The 25,371-nt window shown below is 37.7% G+C and overlaps 1 protein-coding gene across 1 annotated transcript in view; it reads right to left on the bottom strand.

Moving 5' to 3' along the window:
• The window catches only part of lix1 (limb and CNS expressed 1), an 87,481-nt gene that overhangs the window by 42,106 nt on the left and 20,004 nt on the right, over positions 1-25,371 (bottom strand). The window contains exons 2-3 of the mRNA XM_002933433.5: positions 20,420-20,583; positions 8,007-8,147 (exon numbers count right to left, since the gene is read on the bottom strand). Of these exons, the coding sequence (XP_002933479.1) occupies positions 8,007-8,147; positions 20,420-20,583 (305 nt within the window). The remainder of the gene's footprint in view (positions 1-8,006; positions 8,148-20,419; positions 20,584-25,371) is intronic.

Below are 25,371 nucleotides of genomic sequence, written 5' to 3'. Positions count from 1 at the left end.
TATGAAATAAAAAGGCTTAAAATATAACATACAGGTGGTACAATATAGTTCATATTGTACCATAAAATGTACTTATCTTACTTGGTGGCAGACCTGAATGGCTTCCATTTTTAAGTGGCATTTGTATGAATTTAGAAGGGCATAAAGTACAAGTATCAGTGACCAAAAAGTGCTATAACCCTCGGAAGACCCTGTAGCTGATAAATCCATGGAAACATGGAGTTGGTTAGGTAAGAATTGGCTATAACCATACACATATACTAAATCAACACGTAGGCAATCCTCACTGCCAGTTTAACTTAGCTATAAATGTGCATTTAACTGTACTTAGATTGTAAGCCCCTCACTGCTGGGACCTTCTTCATAATCTCTTTTACTACATGCCACTTTTTCTCTGTATATTTATATTCTTGCCCTCCCTGTATGTACTATATTGTACAGTTGAACATCGCTGTGTATCCCAGTAGTGCTATATAAATAAAGTTATACATACATACATACTACACAGAAACATTTATACAACAAAAACAAAGGAGCCCCGTGAGTATAAAAAGATTTATGTCACCACTACAGTTAGATGGCAACACTAAATGGCAACTGTAAATGTAATAATAAATCCACTAAACTTTAGTGAATGTTCATGAATCTTTAAAAAAAAAAAAAATAGTCTAGTACCTAAACATAACTTTTATTTACTGCTACAACAACCAACTGGTGCTGTGAGTTGCATACAGATTTCTCTCATCTAGCATAAATCAGTGACTTAGAATACAGGTATAGGATCTGTTATCCAGAATGCGTGGGACCTGGGGTTTTCCAAATAAGGGATCTTTCCATAATTTGCATCTCTGACTTTAGTCTACTAAAGATCATTTGAACATTAATTAAACCCAATAGGATTGCATTGCCCCTAAAAAGGATTACTTACAGCTTAGTTACCATCAAGTGCAAGTTACTGTTTAATTATTACAGAGAAAAAAGAAAACATGTTTTAAAATTAGAATTATTTGCTTATAATGTAGGGATTTGGCCTTCCTGTAATTCAAACATTTCTGAACAGCAGGTTTGCAGATATTGGATTGCATACCCAACTGCCAAACACCATGACTGGCATGATGGAGCACAATCATTAACCCTATACATCTTAAAAACTATAGGAAAAAGGAAAAGTTTTATTCACTGCATGTTGGAGGAATGTTTATAGCTATTCCAGTTGTGCTTCATTTTAAACAAATAAATAAAATGTTTGAAAATGATTGTGTTTTCTCTGTAATATTAAACCAGTATCTTGTACTTGATCCCAACTAAGATGTAATCAATCCTTATTGGAGGCAAAACAATCTTATGGGGTTTATTTTATGTCTAAATATTTTTTTAGTAGACAAAATATGGTGAAAATTATGACAAATATCTGAAAAAAACACAGGTCCTCAGAAACAGGTCCCATAGTTGTGTACAGTTTCCAGGATTACTAAATGAATCCATTATTTCTCATGTGCACACATAAGTGTTATTATGAGGAATGCAACTGTTTATTATTGCTTTTTATGATATAATATACATGGATGATAAGATAAGAGTCATCATGTCTTTGGGGTTTTTCTTTATGGGTTGAGCAGGCTTCTACCATTTGGGAGCTGTTTATTTATTTTACGGTAAAAATGAAGGAGACACAAAAAAGTGAAGCAACTTAGCACCCAACTTCCATTCATGCACAAAAAGAGACCCTAGCGCTTACAAAAATCAGTGTACCCTAGAAAATAAAACCGCAATATGTTGTTTTTATGTTAAAGGAAAAAACCCCTGTATTTTACGAGAGTGTCCCTACAACGTATTTGGAGAATTTGAGAGGCTGCAACATCAGCCAAAGCTTTAAGGGCAGTTTACAGTTGAAAAGCTTTAGCAATGAAAATTTCATTAGTTCCTTTGAGGGTAGAAAGGTTTGGCAGAAGTTAGACAAGTTCCCTACTATTTCCCAACTTGAACTTAATTGAATCATGGATAGAATGGTGGGAAAAGGCTAAGGGCAGCTTTGGAAATCCTGGCAGATATGTGACGTCCTCGGCAATGCCAGTGAAAGTGAAATAGCAGAAATATGCAGTCGAGGTTTCAAGAAATGAAGTTAATGAAATAACCGGGGTGTTAAATGCTGTGTAGTTATGCATGTGAACCTTTAACTGGAAAGCCTCTGCTTTATAACAAAGTAACCTGCAAGAATTTCTCATCCTTTTACATGCACGGCCACATTGTTTTCTTTGCAATACATCAAGAGTTTTACCTACGGCAGCACGTTCTGTTCAAATTACCAATCATCAGGCAGTCTATTTAAAGTGACCCTGTTGGCCACAGGCATCTGTTCAATGTAATTCAGAGCTTTAAATGTATGTATTGCCATTTGTTTTCCAATATACAGAAAGGTCATGTACATGTGAAATAAGTCACGATAATTCGCTTTTTTGGCTGAAAATGGCAAGAAATTGCATTTGAAAACCACTGCTAAGAGGAGCGACAGTGTGCTGTAAAATTCATGGATTTCCTTGCCAGCAGCAACAGTTTGCAGTAATTACATTGATTGGTCCATTTGGGATAACTGTACATTATTCTAGAACACAAGTCAAATTTCATGCCGAGCCCTATACAATGAACAAAGGAAGCAGAACAGATCTTTTTTTGTGGGCATAAAGGCATGTTATTTTTACCCAAGCTCCAAAGAATTATTGTCCTGTCAATCAAGGGGCAAAAAATGCAATTATGAGCAGTGTTTTTCTAATTTATATTGTATATTTTTTGAGAAGTTTGACCTCTCCTTGAGTTTCCTATTAGGGACAGCGGCATGGCTTCATTCCATTACCATATATTAAACCTATCAAAAACATATACCCAACAATGACTGACTCTAATGAACACAGCTATTTTTGTGGGTGCTTCCGAGAAACTGTCATATTCCATATAAAGCTATCCTCATAGCAGCTGAAGGTTTATATGTTCGATAAAATGGATCTGGACTGTGCTGGAGAAAACTGATGGAAATATTTCCCATGCACATGATATAATCTATAAAAAGGAGGCCAGGGACATCATTAGACTATGGCACTTTTCTTTTAAAAACTAAATACATATCAAAACCTTATTAAGTTGCAACAGAATTGTAGGTAAGTGGCACCCAGTAGCAGCGTATAAAGGTGGCCATACACGTTAAGATCTGCTTGCTTGGCAAGGTCGCCAAGTGAGCGGATCTTCTCCCGATATCCCCACCTACGGGTGGGCGATATCGGGTGAATTCAGGCTAATTCAGTCATTTGGCCCTGGGGCCAAAAGATCGAATTAGAACGCTGATAATAGGCACAGTTGGTTGGAAGGCCGCATCAACGAGCCGATGTGGTCGCCAATCCGACTAAATTTTTTAACCTGCCCAATTGATATCTGGCTGATTTTAGGCCAGATGTTGGTCGTTTGTGCCCCTATCAGCAGATAGAATCAGCCCGTGTATGGACACCTTAAGTCTAAAGCTAGTGACAGTTTGTATAATACCATTACGAACAATTCCTCTACTCACACAGCATTTTACAAACTACAAGACAGATTACAATTGGGGGCTGATTTACTAACCCACGAATCCGACCCGAATCCCCCGTAGGTGGGGGATATGGGGAGAAGATCTGCCAAGCGAGCGGATCTGCCAGTGTATGGGGACCTTTAGAGGGCCTGGGAGACTGAAGCAGATCTTTAACTCTTAGAGCACCAGTCCCCAGGTACATTCATGTATGTATGCGCAACGTTGTGCATCCTGATGGGATTGTGCATTAAGACATCACAGTGTGCCTTCTGACATGTCAGTTTTTGAATTTAAAGGTCTCTTTTACCTGTTAACTGTATAGTGTATAGCAAGATGGCTAGCTACGATGAAAAACTGGACACTGACTGCTGTGACCTTGACTTTGGCTTGAAAAATATGCAAATCTATAGGTATATTAAGAGTACCAGAAGAAGATTACATGTGCAAAGTAAATATAAGAGATGGGGAGTGGTGTTAAAGGAAAAGTAGCCCACTTATATTCTGCAAAGGTTTCTGATACATTGCCACATAAACAACTACTGTATACACAGAGCTACAGTTGCCTTGCGAATTATACTTTCCATGGACAGAGCACAAGTGGTGGGCAATTTAATCTGTTTATTTATGACTTGGGAATTGGCCAACAGCAGAACATAGGTTGAGATGTAGGAAGCAAAGCCTACTTAGCAAAATATTGTCCTGTACTTACAGGTTATAGCCCCATGGGAAACTACTGACTGTAATAGTATAGAGCTGCCTATTTAGAAGCAGGCATTCCAACTCTAAGAACGCAGGATTTAATACATACTTGACATTTCATCAAATGTCTCTAAAGGTTTTTAACATGGGAGGACAAAATAGAAATGTGATTTTTCCTGCAATCTTACTTTTCATATGTTTTGAAATTCTCAAGTAAATTAATAGAAGGATTGTGATTAAAGGAATACTACATTAACAACTTTATGGAATGCTGAAAGTTTGACCGTGTTTTTTGCTGTGACTTTTCAAGGGAAAACTCACAATTTTTTGCTGTGATTTTCTTGAATCCTTGACTTGAATTAATAAGCCCCATTGTACCCATGTAATAAAAGGCACAAAGTACTGTAACCCATAGCAACTATTAAAATGTTTGCTCTTAAACAGGTAATAGTTTCATAGGGCATAGGGCTTTAGGTTATGGGTATGATATGATATGAGAACTCTTATCTAGAAATCAATCATCCAGAAAGCTACGAATCAGGTGAAGGCTATTTCTGGGTTTATTTAATGGGTAAATTAATTTTTTGGTATGGAGATCCAAGTTACTGAAAGATCCCTTCTATATATATATATATATATATGTATCAAAATACGGTGCACAAGGAAAGCTAGAGATACTGCCTGGGTGCAGGATTATGATCATATAATCATTAAGCACAAAAAAAACGCACTCTCAGAACTTATATGAAACAAGAAAATGTAGTTTTTATTTCGGCTCAAAACTTAAGCCATCTTAATCGTTTAAGATTTGAGCCGCAACATTTAATAAAAACACCAGTTTATTGTTTGTTTTAAGTCTGAGAGTATGGTTTTTCGTGCTTAATGATTATATATATATATATATATATATATATATATATATATATATATATATATATATATATATATAGAGAGAGAGAGAGAGAGAGAGAGAGAGAGAGAGAGAGAGAGAGAGAGAGAGAGAGAGAGAGAGAGAGAGAGAGAGAGAGAGAGAGAGAGAGAGAAGGGGATTAAAAGATTGGGCAAACTGTCTTAACTCTGAAACCTATAATACATGTTCTGTATGTTTGTATGAGGAAATGGCATATTATATTTCTACAGCAGGCATGTGTGATCCATGTTTCTTATCATGATGAAATACACTGATAGATCTGCTGGGGTTGCTGACATTGTACAACGAAATACAGATGTAACCCCGCACCTGGGGGTGTATGAGGGGTGCCATGTGACATGAGGCTTCCCCACTAGACATCTGGATGGATCCTGTGTCAGGACCTAGCACGTGTTGTTTTTCTCACTGGCACTCACCAGCAAGCACCATAACCTTTCCCACATCTGTATGCTGAGAGCAGAAACACTGCACCTGCATGGAGTGTTTTTACTATTTTTTTTGCCATGCTATGAACTTTAATCCATTATATATATCTGTTTCCAGATGTACAGTGAAAGAGGAAGCGGTGAGACAAAGACTTCTGAGGTCACAAAAGCCTGAGTACCAAAAGGAGAGCATTCCAAAAAAGCAGAAATAAGTTAGATTTAGAGGTTTTGGAGCAGAATATGGACACTTTAATGGAATTATTCTGTCTTCAGTTTGTATAACTTCATCAGTGTTTATAAGACATTGAGTAATAGTGCCTTCTAATGATTAACAGCTGATACACAACTGAACTGGGAGACCTGCATGAGGGATTAAACCACAAAATGTCCTCTACCGTTGTAAATGTTCCGTGATTGAGCACATCAAACATTGCTTCTTGGGGCTGTTATTTCTGGCATTGCTGCACTGCTTGGAACATACTCACAGCATTTTCACTGTTCTGCGATGGCTAAATTACTACAAACATACTCGGTAATGCTTCAGAACTCTAATAGGGAGACCAAAGCCAGTCTTGCTGAATGTTATTGTGAAAGTACTCCACCCTTGTTCGGACATTTTGTTTATTGTACATTGCAGGGAGCAACATAGAATTCATACTGCCACTAGCGCCAAAGCTGCTAAAGGATACTGCATGCTGAATTAGCTGGCTGCCAGACTTTCTGGATTTATGAAACCATTGGAAGAGTTAGCATATTTATTATTATATAATGCAAGCTTGTAGCATCCACAACAGACACTTCAATTTTATTATAGCTTATTGAAACACAAGGGTAGAAAAAAACATACAAACAACACATAAACCATTTCCCTCTGGGTACTAACTACTACTATAATTCTTCACACCAATGGGGCGCCTTGAAGACCACCAGCAAGACAAATAGAAATTATTGTGGTCATCGCTGTACTCACTCCAGCTGACAGTTCTTTGAGGTAATGCTCATTCTCCTGGCTTTACTGCTCATTGCAGTGCCAGACAGGGCCCCATCCCCCCCACCCAGAGTTCCTTCTACAGTTATGTATCCTTCCTGCAAAGAGATCATCCTATTCTATAAAAGGTATTAACCTTCTTGGAACTTGCCCCACTACAGTGAAGCAAGGAAGACCTTAAAAATGTAGGGCAGGAACTAGTGGTAGGCAGAACAGGCACTTGCCTCGGGCACAATATGTAATAATGTGATGTAATGTGCAGTCACCATCATATATGAACACCTAATAAACTCTGTTGCATAGGTAAGCCCCCTGTTCTAATTTTATAACAGTTTTAAAATTTTAAAGCCCATTAAAGAGCCCAATGTTGCACTGAATAAATTAAATGTGCAGTCCTTCTGCTTGTTATGTGCTCCTCTGTAAAGGTGGCCACACACATGGCGATTTGTGATCGTACAATCAGCCACAACCCGTTCAGGGCTGAAATGGCAGATAAGGAGGTAGAAACAATAGGATTTCTACCTCCTTCTGCCGATTCAGCACTGAAGGCAGATTTTAGTCAGGCGCCTTCTATGACGCCCAATCAAAATCTTTTAGCTGGCCCGATCAGCGAGTCAACCGATATCAGCAGCCTCCTGCGATATCAGTCGACTCGCCGACTTGCCATACACGCACCGAATATCGTATGAAACGAGGTTTCGTACGATATTTCCGGTGCGTGTATGGCCAGCTTAAGTTTGGATATAGCTTATTCCTCAGAAAGGGGTGTACCTTGGGTCTTGTCTATAACAGGAAAAAATCCCAGTGATATCTTAATCTAGTTAATAAGACTTTATGTAGGGAATAAGGGATGTGGCAAACTAAATGGTATTTTAGGTTTATTAATGAATAATATATTATGCCTTTAAGGATTAGTCCTTAGATGACTAAACAAACATTGGTTCATGACTGAAATCCAGACAGGTAACAGGTAACAGGTAAACATCTTTATTTGGTCTGTTTCAGTTAGAATAATTAAATCTAATCTTGAATTAAGTACTGTAAAATATGGCTACTAATTCAGCAGCAGTTTTAGTATGCAGTACATGTTGAACACCAGAAAGGACAACATTATCAAATAAAACTAAGAAAGAATGATTAAGAATTTGGGCAAAACTGTTCAGGAACTGAATTATACAGGGAACAACAGTCACAATGGCAATTGCCTTCGTGGGCCAGGCTTGTTGTACCATAGGAACTAGAGATTTCTTTGTAGCTAAAATCAAATCCTCAGGAGGTTGTGCTATAGGGAGGTAATAGGCCTGGGACTTTCAGTATATACTTTTCAGTATAACAGTGGTTAAGATATCAATCAAAAATAAATGATATATACACAGCAACTTTATATACAGTAGACATCAAACTTACACTGGTGGAGGAGACAGCCTCTTGCACGCTTTTCATGATGAAATCTGTAGTAATCCTTCGAGAGGGCAACTCATTGAAGAGAGAATTGAGTAGAGCCACTTTAGCTGCATCTCTCCGTGCTTCTGCTCTACTTAAACAGCACTGCAAAACAAAAAACTGTATTGTATGTATGTATGAATTTATTTATATAGCACACCATTTAAAGTGCTTTACAAGGTGTGAACACAAACAGGGGCATAGTTATATTACGTTATACAGTAAAAATAGATAAATCAATGCTTAAGCTTTCAGTTTGGATGGGCTCTGTGCCCCAAGGAGCTTATAATCTATTAGAAAAAACAAAAAGGGGTGAGATATAAGTGCATGGGGTAAGGCTGTGTTGCTGCAGGTGAAGGCTTGCAAAGTGCTTCATTTAGAAGGTGGAGATGTGGGTCAGGGAGACCAGCTAGTAATATATTACTTTTTTTTTTTTTACCAAAAAACACAATGTAAAAAGAGTGAGGGAGCCTGAAAAATGTACCTGGGTGTCCCCAATAAGAGCTGTGATTGGCTATTTGGTAGCCCCTATATAGACAGCAGCTTAGATGAGACTCTGTTTGGCGGTACACATGGTTGTTATGCAACCAAACTTGCCTTTGCGGCCACTGGGAGCAACATCCAAGGGGTTGGTGAACAAAATGTTGCACCTGAGCCACTGGCTGGGGGTCACTGGTCTATGGAATGTCATCAAAATAACCGCTGTGATAAATTAAAATTATTGCATGAAATTTAAATCCTATTCTGTGATTTACCAGCCTGTGTTTAGCAGGATCTGGTGGTTATCAATATATATCATTGTCAATGTGCTCGCTTGACAACAGCTTTTAAAATCACATACAGATGGAGCACAATGTATCTGGATATTTGGCTCAAGTGGCTCACCAAGGTCACCATGTTTCTCTTTTTTTTAAAAATACCATCATTACATTTTTTTCCATTGCAATTAATGCTGTGACATGTCATGAACTGTGTGCTCCATCTGTATCAACTGTCACTGGGGAATTAAGTAAATCTAAAGTAAAGTTAAAAAATGCCCATAGAGGTGTGCTCAGAAGGGATATACATTGCTATACAGTAATATGCTCTCAGACACCCATACACTCCCACCCAGTGCTGATATATACAGGGATAGGATCTATTATCCAGACTGCTCATAACCTAAGGCTAAATTATATTTGGTAATTGGAATCACACCACACCTTATGTCAGCTAAAGATTGTTTAAACTTTAAATAAACCTGATAGTATGGTTTCACCATCAATATGGATTCAAGCAGTTTAGTTACCATCACATAGAAGCTACTGTTTTAATATTACAGAGAAAAGAAAAATCAAAGGAAAATGCCCCAACTCTGTAATTCAGAGCTTTCTGGATAACGGTCAGGGATTCCCTACATGTGCTTACATTGTGTAGCTATTCTCTTTTCTCGGGGATAACCATAAACAATAAAGCTAACTTTATTCTGTACAATAGCACATGTTGACCCTAAAACCCTACAGGGAAATGACTATAATCAATTGTAAGAAAATGCAAGACATATAATAGGAATGATTATACACTACAGTGTCCTTGGTGTTAAAGACTTTTGTTTTCCTTTTGTATATTTAAGCTGGGGAATACTTTTCTACTGATACTTTTCATTATCCTTTCATCTGAGTATAGCATTCCAACTCTTCTTACGGAATATTCCTTTCATATCGGCATTCTGACACCTAGTATTAATCACCATGTATACTAACTTGACCTACAACCTCTAAGCTGCAAGATTTTCTGACTGTGTATTTTGTTTTCCTTATGTTCATTGGTAACATTCCCCTTCCAATTTTGGTAGTATGTATCTTTTTGATGGATGTATTTTATACACATTGAATTTTCTTATGAGATAACACAGGTTGAATTAATAAAAATGATCCCCTGAGTTTTAGTCAAGGCTAGCAGTCCTTGGAGGTCATAGTGTAATGAGATCCTTTCTGTAATATATTTCCTTTGCATTAGTCTGACCTCTGGCAACAATAAACTGTGCAATTTACATGAAACCAAACCTGAGCAAGGGTGAAAAGGTGAACAATTTACTAAAATTAAAAAAAATTAAAAATAAAGACATCTTCCCAAGAGCTTTTTACTACTATTTTTTTTCTTGAAAGTATATTTAGTGAAATCTCTTTTGCTTAAAGAGTAGTATGTTATGTAAAATATTGGAACAAGGTAACCCATGCATCAGCAGGCATATAGAATGCAGATTGCTACTTGGAAGTCAGTTGCAAGCGTAGCCATAAGGCATTAAGGCAGTAATATTTCAATTCACGCCCCACTTGATGGTCCAGCTTTTGGTCAGGGCCCTCTCAGCTAATGAAATGGGCACAAATATTGGAAAATATTGCTTTATCAGTCATTCATCCATATAGGCATGAATACTCATGGCGAAAAATACACATTTACCCCAAACCTCACCTGAATTGACTTTTAAGCTAGGCTTTCTAGTATATTTAGGAGAGCAATAAAACACTCTTCCCAATTCTCACCCTAACTGGCCTTCAGGTTCAGCCCCCTTGCCACTGCCTGTAGTCCCCCCACGGAGCCAGTTTAGGAACCACTACTCTAAGGGAACCCTCAAAGTAACAAAAAAGGGAGTTGTGGGTGGTGGGTACACTCCAAGGCTAATAAAAGGGAATGCACATTGATTAGTCCCCTTTCTTTTGTTAACCCTAAAATTCAAGTGTGTCTATGGGCCCTGTAATTTGCACCTAAAAAAAGACCAGCAGAATAGATTCAAATATGTTTGTAAATAATGTTTAACTATTGAAAATGCTTTTAAAGCACACATTTGATCTAAATAGCTGTCCAAGTGCCATTTGTGACTCAGAAAAGAATGTTTTATCCTATGTATAATGTTTCAAAGGACCTTCCCTGTTAAAGTAAGTTAACATTTAGGGTGAAGACACACTTAGTAGCAGCTACTTGTCACGGCTACAAAAAGCAAAAAAAACTCCCTGCCATAGACAATACTGAGAACTGCTAAAACACAAGTAGAGACAATTATCAGTAAATGATCAGCATTGTCTATTTTAGTAGCTGTGACAAGTAGCTGCTACTATAGCTCTGTGTGTCTTCACCCTAAAAGCCAGTCTCCATAATGACAACAGCACTCTGAAATCTGCCATTCAACCTACATGTCTTCAATCCACTAACCCCATTAATCATATCTTAAACATATTTTAAGGGCAATATTTGTTTAACCCAAAATGCATACTGTATATAAGTCCCCTCATAATCACCGGTTAATTAGGGTTATAAAAAACCCCAGCAGGCAAAGCTATGACATCGGGCATTCAATTCCTACCAGATACATCACACCAATAAGAAATATGTTTGTATTTCACCCAATAATCACAATAATATATTTGCAGACAGCAATGTTGATACATGTAAGCAATATTACCCTCATCTACTTATCCCGCACAGCTCCAACTGTGTAATACCTGTTAAGAACCTGAATACTACAAAGGATAAATGGGCACTTTTACATAAGGGAAAAAACTAATCACGTGTATTGGACAATATAAAGGATATAAACTGCAGCAGATTTGCACTCGATAACATATAGAGAATTATCTGAAATGATAAAAATCTTCAATGAAATAAAAAAGAGTGCTTTATGTTATTAAAAGCAAAAACATCTGCTGAAACCATAAGGGCTAAATGGCTGAGTTCAGGAAGAGGGGAGCCAAAAGTCAGATCAGTTGGGGCTAGTGTAGGTCTTACTGTGGGAAATGGAAATTACTGTACAGTTTCATGACCATACCATGTGGTTTTGAGGATTTCACAGACAGCCAAAAAATGGCATAGAAATATTTTTAAAAGCATAGACATGTAATATATGTTGTCAGTAGAAGATGGAAGGATTACTGAATCAGTCACCCACCCAAAACAATGTTACCACAAATATAGTACTCTATATTCTCAAAACATTAGGCTTTCCTCTCAAGGAACATTTTAGTCGAGCACACTATCCTTAAAGCTTTGCCTTTCAAAGCAGAACTTATTAAAAAAAAGAAAACAGAACAACTTTATATAGAGTTATTGTGGAAGGTTGGAAGATTCATGAGCACTTTGTAAAGTTATTTTAATGCATATAATAGTCTGAGTAAAACATATAAATAATAAGATAAGAGGTTATCAGATTTCCTGTCCTTATGGCCAGACTCCATGGCTTCCAATAAATGGGGCATCTTTATTATAGTGTGTAAGTCAACATCAATGGTGATGTTGCCCACAGCAACCAATCAGCAATTATGTTTGAAAGGTCAGATACAAGTTAGAAAATAAAAGCAAAGGTCTTATTGGTTGCTATTGGCAACATCACCATTGATGTTGACTTTATGTCTTGAACATAAAATGATTGGCAGACACCAGTCTTACAAAAAAGGCCCAAGGATATCATGCATACATGCGCAGATTTTTTCATTATCCAAATAAAATTTTCTAAGCTGTCCGATCGACTAAACAGCTGATCACCATGGTACAAAAATTATCGGAACAAAAGTTTAGAGCCCACATAGTCCAAAAATCTTTTTGTATAATTATATTGGTGCGTGTATGGCCAGCTCTAGTGTTTGCTTCTCCCTCACAGTGGGTCTCATATATATTTATATATATATATATATATATATATATACTCAACTTCACTGAAAAGAAAGGCTGCTATAGGTGTTTTTCTGCTAAGGGGGCCCAGCGGAACATTTCCCCATCCCTAAAAAACGGAAGCAGATCCTCAAAATCACTATGATGATACATGGAATGCTCTGAGGAGCAGGCTTTACAGTAAGTATGTGTACTCCTTCCTCACTATCTGTATGTATCTGTATATGAAACATAGATGGGGCCATCATTTTACGCATCTCAAATTGAGAGGAATATGCTGACCTTACTGTTACTCCAGGCAAATGTGAGCATAGAGCCTGCATAGATGGAGAATGATGTCAGCAGTGTCTTTGTACTGCTCTTTGCAGTCTGTCTGTCATTTTCTTATGCTGAGATGTGAGGCTGCAGAACGGAGGCTTGGGAATCAGAACTAGTAGACAGGTACCACTCTGTGGGTGGGGCCCTTCTGCAGTTCCTTCAAGCTCTTCTATGGTTTCTTCAAAGAAGCCATCAGTTCACTGTGTCCATCACTCATACAAGAACATGTTTTTCTGATTGTATCCCATATAATTACAATATAGAGGTATAGGATCCATTATCCAGAATGCTTGGGACCAAGGGTCTTCCGGATAAGGGGTCTTTCCATAATTTGGATCTCCATACCTTAAGTCTACTAAAAAATCAATAAAACGTTAATTAAACCCAATAGGATTGTTTTGCATCCAGTAAGGATTATTTATATCTTAGTTGGGATCAATTACAAGGTCCTGTTTTATTACTACAAAGAAAAAGAAAATCAGTTTTAAAATTCTGAATTATTTAATTAAAATGGAGTCTATGGGAGACAGACTTTCCGTAATTCGGAGCTTTCTGGATAACGGGTTTCCATATAAGGGATTCGATACCCATACTATATTAACACGCAGTGTTAACAGCTGGAGTGCTAAAGTTACATATACCTTCAGAAGGATAAAAAGTGCCTTTTCCTGGCAGCCACTAATACAGAAATAGCTTCTTTCTTTCTCATAATTCTGTAAAACACTGTGTGTCCTGTCGTATATGCTAAGTTCTATTAATGTACTACATCAGTTATATCTATAAAGGACTACAAAATACTTTTTTTTTTAATAGAAAAACAGGTTGCATTTAGTCACACTGGTCATTTACTGCTCTTACACTATTCTATCTAATATTGTTATGTGCTATGAAACTGTATCTTGTGATAATGGTATTTCTCCTATAAGACTCCATTACTGCATTACATAGTATTAAATCTGTTTTATTGCTCCCACATTCTCTAATGGAGAGTTCAAACACGGAACTGCTTCTTTCTTCCCAAAGTCTCATTCAGGCAAACTTTCTAAATACCGCTTAATGATGTTAATAATTCTCCAGAGAACCACTCACTAAAAAAACCCAAAAGCTATGTAAAAGGAAAGAGTCATGTGGGAATTCCATAAATTATAATTTATTTCGGGCTTATCGTGTTTATCTGAAAATGCAACAGAGTGAATTTTTATGATTTCCCCATTTTCCCAGAACATTGAGTTGATTCATGTCTATGACACAAATGATAAAAATGTTGTTCTGATCTAGATAATCTCCTGCAAACGAGTTTTAAATAAAATGCCAACTTGTGAGCAATATTTTTATTGAGATTTCCAGTAACGAGCAGCTGCACTACAATGCAGACAGGACTAAACCAATATAAATTCTCAGAACTCCCATCTTGGTCTTTATATTCTTTCATAGTTTGCGTAAGGATACACTGCACTTTATTTATGTGAGTTTCACCAAACTGGTAACTGGGAGCTCACTCCTGGTGTGGGTAGTGTAGCGCTCAATATGAGCATTTTCTGCCCAAAATAGTATTGTTTCCATCAACCAGATATTCCAAAGATCTGTGTTAAGGATGTTCAATTTGTGTCCCTCCACGGTTTGGATATATCTATTTTAAGTAATTTTCCGACTCTCAGATTGAAAGCAGATTTAATTGACAGGGGAACCAACTTTGACCTGGCCAACTGATAGACAAATATAGATAGATAATATTTAGAATAATGTACCCAATTCAATTGGAAATATACATGGAATAATGAACCCATATTGTAAAGTTTACTGATACTTTACAGTCATTAAGGAATTCCATAATCAAATAAAGGTATGTGTCAAGGCAAAGTGCTTTTTATACAGGTCAAGGCCATGGAATGAGTTATTTCTCATAATACACCAGTTTTACACTTAAACGAAAACTGATGCATTAGCAGTAAAAAGCATGGAAAGTTGCACCAGTTTTAATAACTATATACTTTTTTAGTACCCAATATAGCAGGCAGTATCATGGGCCTGAACACATAACTAGGGCACATAAGTACAATATATACTCGAGTATAAGCCGATCCGAATATAAGCCGAGGTACCTAATTTTACCTAAGAAAACTGAAAAAACTTATTGACTCGAGTATAAGCCTAGGGTGGGAAATGCAGCCGCTACTGCTAAGTTTCAATAATCAAATAATTAATATAGGACACTCAGTGTGACCCCCTGTGAACTCTTCATAAATATATAATGTTGGCAGCTGCAGATTAGGGAAAGGTGGATGGAGGTCATATTCTGTGACCTGCATGCGAGTTCACTGCATGTTCTGTGACCTGCGTGCAAGCTGTGCAATGTGCTCATGAGATTATGCATATGGATGCCAATGTGCCCCTAGTTATACAGTTTTTACACACTTGCATGCTTGACAGCTGTAGGCACAAACACTGGAGGAAGGGGCACTATAGCCAAAAACACTTACAACCATTATATATCCCCTTGGTCCTTACACTTCCGATCTATCCTGCGCTGACATTCATCTCCCCTGTGTCTGCCCGCGTCCGCGTTCGCATGTGCACGCGCATGCGTGCGGACGCGGGCAGACACGGGGGAGACAAATGTCAGTGCATCGTATATCGACTCGAGTATAAGCCGAGGCTGAGCTTTTCAGCACATTTTTTGTGCTGAAAAACTCGGCTTATACTCGAGTATATACGGTATGTTTGAGTAGAGGTTTATCTGGGGTAGGACAGATAGGATACCTAAGGATATTACAGTGCATGACTTTGTTATAAAAGCAGATAGGCAGCATGGAAGTATACATTTTGCTTATCTAAATTACTTCCTGTATATGAGCAATGCTTTCCAGTTGTTCCAGTAGTGGCCAAATATGTCAACAGAGTAATTACTTACAGCTGTGTATGAAGCTTTCCTTTCACTCATTCAGGCCTTGATGTATCTAGTCACAGTGAGTCAAAAATACCCACACTTGTAAACCTTTTACTACTCCCTACATTCAGTTAAGTGTCAGGACAGTTCCTGGAATTTTAACTCTAAAAAGACACTCCCCATGATTCAGTCATCATATGTGCCATGATACTTATTGAGGCAGGTCATAATAATTTGAGTTATATGACTGGAGGTGCAAATGATTACAGAATCACCATAAGCCCAACACCATGGTTCACAAAACTTGCTAAAACATTAATTGTTCATATTTCACAATTGGCGTTGTGTATTGTTGCAAAACCTCAGGGGATACATATGTTAGATGGCACTGTGGCTGATAGGTCACTTTACAGCCCTACTACTTCTGATTAGGGATCTTTTTGCAGCTTGGCTCCTTTCAAACACAATGTTTTCTCTGTCCAAAATGTGTACCGTGCCCTTAAATACTGTAAGTGTCCTGTATCTTTTAGGTAAAGATAGACTTCTGAGTCTTTACTAGTCTTGCAACAGTGCCATAACCCATAGCATCCAATGAAATATTTACTTTCACTGTTAAACTTGAAAGCTGACTAATCAAAGCTAAGAACTAATTGGTTGCTATGTGTCATTGCACTCCTGCAGATTTCCAGTGTTTGTAAATATGCCTAAGTGTCTTAATTCAATGGTTCATTTCATTTATGGTCTTACTTCTGCATTCTATTGGATTCTTGAGGCCTTGTAAGAGCCAACAAGCAGGGACCCATCCATGAAGCCCTTGGGCCCATCGTGTTTTTGGCGCAGAGAAAAAGGCAGACCTGTAATGAATTCCTGAATAGACAGGCATAGGTATCTTTGTTAAGTATCACTTTTTGAAAACAAAAAGTTTATTGTCTATATATGACTTTTTGGCATATTGTTTTTACCTATTTCTCCATGATAGAAGAGAATATGACATTTTTATGTGCAGGTATGGGATCTCTTGGAAACCCTTTATTCAGAAAGCTTTGAATTATGTAAAGACCATCTCATGTAATAAAGTCCATTTTTAATAAATAATTCTATCTTTTAAATTACAGGTCCTTTTACATAACGGAAACTAAGCTGCATTAATCCATATTGGTGGCAAAACAACACTATTGGGTTTATTTAACATTGACATTTTTTTTGCAGCCTTAATGAGATACTGACATTTAAAGTATTTTCCTAATGCTTTTACATTACCTGTCTGATCCCCATGTTCCTCTATGAGGGGGCTGCCATATTTGTGCAGCAGGAGGCCGTTAGCATTAGAAGCTATAACTGACAGGCTGAGAAGGGACAGTCAGGTTGGCAAAACAGTCAGGTTTAGGAACTTTATTACTTACAAAAGCAGCCCTATCAGTGAAAAATAATCAGTGAGACCTATTGGTAAATTTTAATGTACATTAATAATTTGGAGAGTAGTTTTTTTAGTGTTAGTATCACTTTAAGGCAGAGAACCCCAACCAGTGGCTTGTGAGCAATATGTTGCTCCCCAACCCCTTGGATGTTGCTCCCAGTGACCTCAAAGCATTATTTTTGAATTTCTGGTTAGGAGGCAAGTTTTGATTGCATAAAAACCCAGTATAAAGCCAAACAGAGCCTTCTGTGGGCTTCCAGTCAACATAGGGGCTATCAAATAGGCAATTATAGCTCTCATTGGCACCTCCAGGAACTTTTTTGCTCCCCAAAACGTTTTCCATTTGAATGTGGCTCGTGGGTATAAACGGTTGGGGATCCCTGCTTTAAGGTATGGTGATCGATAGAAATGGAATGGAAAGATCCCTTATCTGGAAAACCCCAGGTCCCAAGCATTCCACATAATAGATCCTATACCTGTACTGCAATACCAAGCTTTTACTAAAACCAAGACCAATTAGCCTTGAGATTACATACTAATCAAAAGCAAATCATGACCTGTCTATGCTGTAAATAGTACAGTGCTGCGTACATAAGTAGCGCTTTATAAATAAAGATATACATACATACATACAAAAGATGTATTTGTTTCCATTTACAAGATGCGAATTATAGGGGGAGTGTTGGCTCAGTTTGTGCCTTAAACATTCAACTTTCCCTGTGTGACTTTTCAGAAAGCAAAAGCAGGCATCAGACCTGAGTATAGTCTTTGGCAAAGCATACATAAAATATTTTTATAAATGCATATACATACACAGAGGGGGACGTGCTTTGTGTATGAATTTGTATATTATTTTTATTATTTGTATAATTTAATGTATGTACATGTAGAGACACTAAGATTGAGTTTTATTCCATTGCTTCTGCATGCAATGAGCTGAATAATACAAAGAGCTGTGCCTACTGTGCCCTATTACAGTAGGCAATATTATTACCCATACTGCTCTCCCTTTGCACTTAATTTATACACATTTGCATCCTTTCTCGCATTTTTTTTCTTTCTTTATGCTAGGGGTATAATTTAAGGCAGAATTATAGGCTACTACAAAAGTCCTTCAGGCACTATCGAGTTGTTTCCCTGTGTTTTCTATCACACAGTAAGTAATTTGATCTGCTTCAGTTCCCCTAAGAGGAAAAAGAGATCTACCACCTGGGAGATCTGAAAAGAACACAGCTTTTCCATCAACAGGACCACACAAACGGCAGCTGAGCAAGCCTACGGACCATGACAGCACCGAAGTAGAACAATTACAGCGCAGTGAAATGACAAGGAATTAGGATAACAAATATTGCATGGGGATAACGACAATTATGGCCCAATAAATCAGGGATGGGATTTGTTATTACAGTATGACATCCCTGGAAGGGGAATAAATACATAATCACAAATGATAAAAAGCAGATTTTTACGCCTAAAATTCTGGCTCCTGGTTTACAGTTATGACTTAAGCACAAGTGCAACTCCCAGGGTATCAATCATTGTTATAGTATACATAAATAGTCCTTCTTAGTATAGTACAATGCAATGCACTGTTTCTCTTCATTATTCTTCCCTATAGTATTTCTTTATTGTTTCTGTCTCTTGGCCCCTCAAAGAATTCCGCATCCTGTGCCAAGCTATATAATAAATAAATATTAACAGTCATTTTCCCTCCATCATCCTTATGGTTCTGTTTTTCTGCCCTTCCATCATAAAATTCCACCACCCTCTTCTTTACCCTGTCACTGTCTCTCATGTTTCTATGTGTTCAGATTCCTCTCTCCTACAAATGAGATCCCTACCAGTTCATGCTCTCTTTCCCACAAAATGTTGCCCTCTTTTGCTGAGTCTTCTTAAGTTAAGTGCACCCAAAATGGAGTACATCCACAACCAAAGGAGGCCATACACAGGCCGATAAAGCTGGCAATGAATGGCAAGTTATCATCCTGTGTATGGGTCCCTCAGATGGGCCTGCCCAACCAATATCTGGCTAAAAATCGACCAGATGTCGATCTGGCGGGTTTAAAAATCTCTTTGGACGAGGAGAACATCAGTTGATGCAGTCCTCATGACAACAGGTTCTTGACCAGGTTGTGGGTATATTATTATAATAATGTTTCCTGTTTTCTTAACTTTAGATGCCACCACAATGTAGATTTTAATAAAAAAAACACGGGATAAACAGACACTTATGCACAAACTGTGCTGCTGTCTTCTTTATTATTATATTTATTTATTATTTTGAGCTGTAAGCTCTTTCTCACGTTAATGAAGTCCTTGCCAAGATGGCCTGCATCTTGTCAAAGTGATCTGATCATTTGGCCAAACGATGGAGGACATATTTTGGATCATTTTGCAGCCTCGCTAAACGAACAAATCTTTCATTGTATGTCCAGCTTGACAAAATTGGAATTTTGGAATTCCACTTAGAAAGGCTTATTCTGTCAAGTCTTGCCTTTCTTCTCTGCTTGTTCTTAGTTGTTTACAGGGGAGAATGTTAAGAGTCTTGAAGATGCTTGGCATAAGGTTGTCTGTTGGAGTACCAACATTTTTTAGCCACCATCTCTGTCTTCAGACAGCTGACTGTGCCTAGACCTTGTGTTTTCTTTCTTCTAATAGGCAAGGCAAATACAATTACTAGTATCGGTATGCATTTGTATGTACATCTGTATGTGCCCTACTCCTATTATACTGGTCAGTTTAGAATTTTGCTGGCACAAACTGGATATTCTGGGAATGGAAAAACAGCAGAGATTTCAGTGGAATAAAAATTCCACTGAAATCTCTGCTGTTTATTCATATGTTGATTTGGGACCTATCAGTGGGATATAACTTGCAGATTCCCTCTTCTTAAACCTAATTTATTATTTAAATATTCTGGGAATGGAAGCAAACTTTTTGTTAGTTGATGTTTACATTTATGTTTAGTTGTGAAAGGATTAGTAGTTAAGGTTGTGAAAAATTAAGCAAATCAGATACTTGACTGTACCACCTTACAAGACGATTATCTGCAAAATCTGCTACCAAGTTTGCGATGCTTAAGAATAAATAACTTACAACATTTGGCCTTACCTGGAAGTTACCAAAGCAGCTCCCACCAGGCAGAGTCACGTAGCACACAAATGGAGGGTCTGGGGAGGGAACAGATTCATAAGCCACCAGACTTTCGCTGGGGAAAACTGCTCTTCTTTTTTCTTTGTTTTCCCAGAATTCTTGAAGCAATGCCACTACATTCACTGTACAGAAACAGACAAACAAGAGTGCTATATAAGAAAAAGTAGTAGAAATATGTAAAACTGCTATACACAGGTGTTTGTACTCTATGCAGAAATCAAATCATGTGCAGTTTTATCTGAGGTAATATTTCAAATAATTTTTTTCTTGGGTTCTACTAAGTTCATACATGTCGGTGCTGTATGTTTATGCAGTGTGTACATTTTAATACATGTCATTTTCATCATTTTCAGAATTGATGTGTTAAAGAGTATTACATCAGAGACAGTAATGGTACAGTGCAGCCATGACGTCATCAGCATGACCACTTTTTTGTGATTTTCTATGTCATAAAGGCGGTGATTTATACATTTTTTCTTGTAAAAAAACATGGTAAAACAAAATGGTGACATTTTACCGCAGATTCACAAAAAGTTTCACCATGAATCTGTATCATCCAGAAAAATTGGCTCATCCCTACTCCATACCCTTTTTTGACATAATTATTTTAAAATAAATTGAGATGTGAACATCTAGCATGTCAAATAATCAGCCTACTACATGGAAAAAGTTACTGTTTCTATAGTATTATTTTTTATAAAATAAGTGGCACCGGCCATTCTTAGGTTCAGCCTTGCTCAACTGCAATAAGTAGCCTTTTACTTCTGTACTATTCCCTCTAGTGGCTGCAAGGCATCAGAGCATGTATTATTCCTGTTACTAAAGTTATTAAACTGCTGCTCTACAATGAGATTCGAGCCATCGGTTTAGTAAAGCAGATATTAATCACCACCTGGGAATTTGGAGGATACTTGTATTTTCCTCAAATACAAATACAAGTCATGAAAAAGCAACAGTCTTTTTTAACACTGCATTGCATTGCTTTGACGTAAGTTCCTATTTCAGACATGCATCAAAATGTGCAAATTCCCCTTGTCTGCTCTTATTAACTCAAGTGCAGTCAGATGTTTATGTTCCTAGGGTGGAAGTGGTTGCCTGAAAAACAGTATAATATGCATTTAAGAGCACATTCTGATGATATCAAACATAAAGTCAGGCCGTTCTTGGTTTAAATATGTCGAATGAATGAATGGTTGGAACAGAATTCAAAGTTGAAAGCATTAGAAAAGGCTTACAATAATGTATAGCTGGCCGCACCAGAACCAAAAGAATTTAACTGAAACTGCACATTAAAGAAAACAATCTCTGGCAAGATCAGGCAGTATCATCACAATAGCCTTGTAGTTTATAAAAACCTCGGAAAATTTGCTTTTTTGGAGCAAAAGTGTTCCATGTGCAGTGTGACAGGCGGATGCTAATATTGGCACGATTGGGCCATATTGATGATTTCCCTGCTGGCATAGTTGCACTGGCAGGGAAAATACCATACCTAAACTTATCCTTACTCACCTGAAGCACCAAAATGTAAACTTAACAAAGGTTATTGAGCCTCAGATACAAACACTCCTTAGTGCATGTAAATCAGTCTCAGCTGCTGTAATTTGCCTGCTCAGCATGAACGTCTGAGAGTTTGAAGGATTTTCTGCCTACGGTGTGCAAAGAAATCTTGGTACTCAGCAATCCCACAAGTGTTTGTTGTAGGAGTTGTTATCTTTTCTAACAGCACTGGGAAAACAAGTCTGCACATTCACACCATTTGGTCTTGGGATTTTGGCTTTTTTCAACCCAGTTGGCTTGTTAGTTTAGAGATTTCTTCCCATATTAATATATGATATTTTATTTATTAAAGTTTAATCATCCCTGTAGTTCGTCAAAAATGTTTTCTGCTTACATAAAGGAATTGATGATATCACAACGTGAATCCAAAAGAGACAGCATTATCCAGGCCAGGATTAGGATAGATCTGCTGTTCCTACACACTGGTTCCTACAAACAGAGCTGCAAATGTAGATTGGTATCAATATGTGAAATGAGGCCAAAGAGAACAGAAAAGTACAGCACTGAAGTTTGGCGCTGGTAGCACTGAAATGAAGGGCTGCTTTTCACCAACACCTCTTTCTGGTTGCTAACAACTGCATCTTGGGTGAAGGTTAATTTCTTAGCAGGATAATGTTCCCAAACACAAGAACAAAGTAATAATGGATTCACTTAAGACATTAAAGGTGAATCGCCCAGTCAAAGCCCTGATTTCATTCCAAATAACAATCCCATTCTCAGTCTGTGGCTCTATTTTAAAAACAAAGCACGCAAGTAAAAGGACTAGTATGTACAGGTATGGGACCTATTATCCAGAATGCTCGGGACCTGAGGCTTTCTGGATAAGGGGTCTTTCAGTAATGTGGATCTCTGTCTCTTAGTCAACTAAAAAATCATTTTAACATTAATTCACCCCAATAGGATTGTTTTGCTTCCAGTAAGGATTAATTATACCTTAGTTGGGATCAAGTACAAGGTACTGTTTTATTATTGCAGAGAAAAAGGAAATAATTTTTGAAAATTAGAATTATTTGCTTAAAATGCAGTGGCCTTTCCGTAATTCAGAGCTTTCTGGATAACGGGTTGCCAGATAAAGGAACCCATACCTGTACAACCTACAGTAAATCCGCCTGGAATAATGGTCCTGTCCCTACAAAATATTTACACGCGGGAACTGGATAGTTATACAAGCAACAAACTACTGTTTTTCATTTCTCAAGATTTTTTTCCAAAGGAAAAGTCGTTTTTTAATTTTGTTTGAAATAAAAATATTAAAGCGAATAACATTTCATTATGTTTTTTTACTCAGTCTTAAAACTTTGGCAAGACACTGTTGTGTATTTTATTTAATCTTCTAAAACTTGAGAAAAGTCCCATTAAAAATACCAGCTTCATACTTATGGGGTTCTGCCCAGTCATCAAATAGAGAGAAAGTGCATTGAATGGATCCAGAAGTATAGTGCATGAATTATTATGAAAGCCTGCCAGGAGCATATGCCTCAGCCAGCAAAGTTACAGGGAATGAGGAGTTAGAGGAAAGGTTTTATCAGGCTTAGGCCCTAATTCATACAGCAAAACAGAGTCCCAAGGAAAACAACATTACATTGCAGTTTTTATATAAGAAATAAGATGGACAGGATCCCCCTCTCCACACTCTGGGTAGGAATGGAAGGAGGTGTGTGGGATTTGCAATGTCTAATTTAGGAGCTCAAATGCCCAGAATCTTGATTTTCTTTGGTTTCTCTAATCTTTCACTTTCTTATGACTCGTCTTAAGCAGCCAATAAAGGCAATTCACACCTCATGCTCACCTGCAGTGGAAACAGTATGGTGTTGAGAATAAAGAGATTTAACTAACAACATGCTGGGTCTTTAATGGAAACCTCTGCCTACACAATCCCATGACTGCAAACCTGCCAGTATGTTGACTGATTGAAGCTGAAACAGCCAAACACTGTTTAACTTTGCTGACACACATCCAACATCCCACACACTTACTGTGAAGGGATAAATAGTGGAATTTACAATGAATCACTCGATGAAGAGCGATATCAGAAACCAAAGACACATGTCTACACTAAGGTCCTACTGGTCGTTCATGTTAACTATCACATTCGAATTAATAACAAATATCTTGACTGAGTCATATCCTTAACAATTTTACAGCAATGCTTTTATGGCGAAGCGAAATAATCAAGTATTTTTAATGTCAGGCAAGTCTCATATTACTGGTTTTAATCACTAAAGCACCTAAGCTTGAGAGCTTTCAGAATTCACATTGGGTGGTCGTCTAAATTATTTTACCTTTTCAACTTTATTGGACTAACCCATTCTCTAACTCTCTGCCATGATTTATTGCACTGAAACTAACCTAAACTTTTTTTTATTATTATTGTTGGTTAAAACTGGAATTTTTATTTCTACATTCATTGGAAGCTTATATGCATAAAGCCACACGCCAATGGAATCCTCACCAGAGAGAGTTATGGCTGTTACTGATGTGCAGAATGCTGCCCTGCTAATAGCTGGGTATCTCTGATATATGGTTTGTTTAGATTCACCTTTCAAACAACGGTACCCTTGCACCCTTGGGACTTAAGGGCAGCTTTATCAAAATGTGAGTTTGAGCTTAGTACGTTACAACTCACCCACATTCTATTTATTCCTATGGGATTTTTAGGAGTGTATTTATCAAATGGTGAGTGCTAGCTCTCCCCCATTGATAAATATGCTTCTAAAAATCCCATAGGAATGAATAGAATGTGGGTGAGTTTTTATGTACTAAGCTCTAAACTTATTGTGATAAATCTGCCACTTAATTACCTCTTAATTGTAACATATTAAAAATGTTCTACCTCTGATATACAGATAGAGTCTCCATGTGTGGAGTTACTTTGATATTGCTTTTTTGATTGCCTTTGTAATTATTGTTGACCCAGCATAACATACTTAAATTCGATAACCATAACTCTTACAAACGCAACAGTAATCTTACAGAAATTCTTAGAGAAAGAGTAGGTAAAACATAAGAGAACTAAGAACAAAAACAGGTTTAATTAGATTTCATGCTATGGTATCTTTGTGTAGGCCACATCATGGATAAGTTTATCCAGTGCCCCTGTACGGAGAGAACAGCACCAGCCCGGGGTACCTGCAGCGCTTCCTCCTTCCTTCTTCGCCACGCACGCATGCGCAGTAGAGTGAATAGTGGAACTTTAACAGAGAAGTCTGCGTTTCACTCTACTGCGCATGCGCATGACTCACAGTCAAGGCTGAACGGAGCAGGAAGGAGGAAGCGCATCGCTCCAGGTGCCCCGGGCTGGTGCTGTTTTCTCCTAACAGGGGCACCAGCCCGGGGTACGAGGTAAGCGATTC

The sequence above is a fragment of the Xenopus tropicalis genome, chromosome 1 (assembly GCF_000004195.4).
Source record: "Xenopus tropicalis strain Nigerian chromosome 1, UCB_Xtro_10.0, whole genome shotgun sequence".
Lineage (NCBI taxonomy): Eukaryota > Metazoa > Chordata > Amphibia > Anura > Pipidae > Xenopus > Xenopus tropicalis.
The sequence above is the reverse complement of the archived record's forward strand: the minus strand, read 5'-3'. Positions and strand labels throughout refer to the sequence as shown.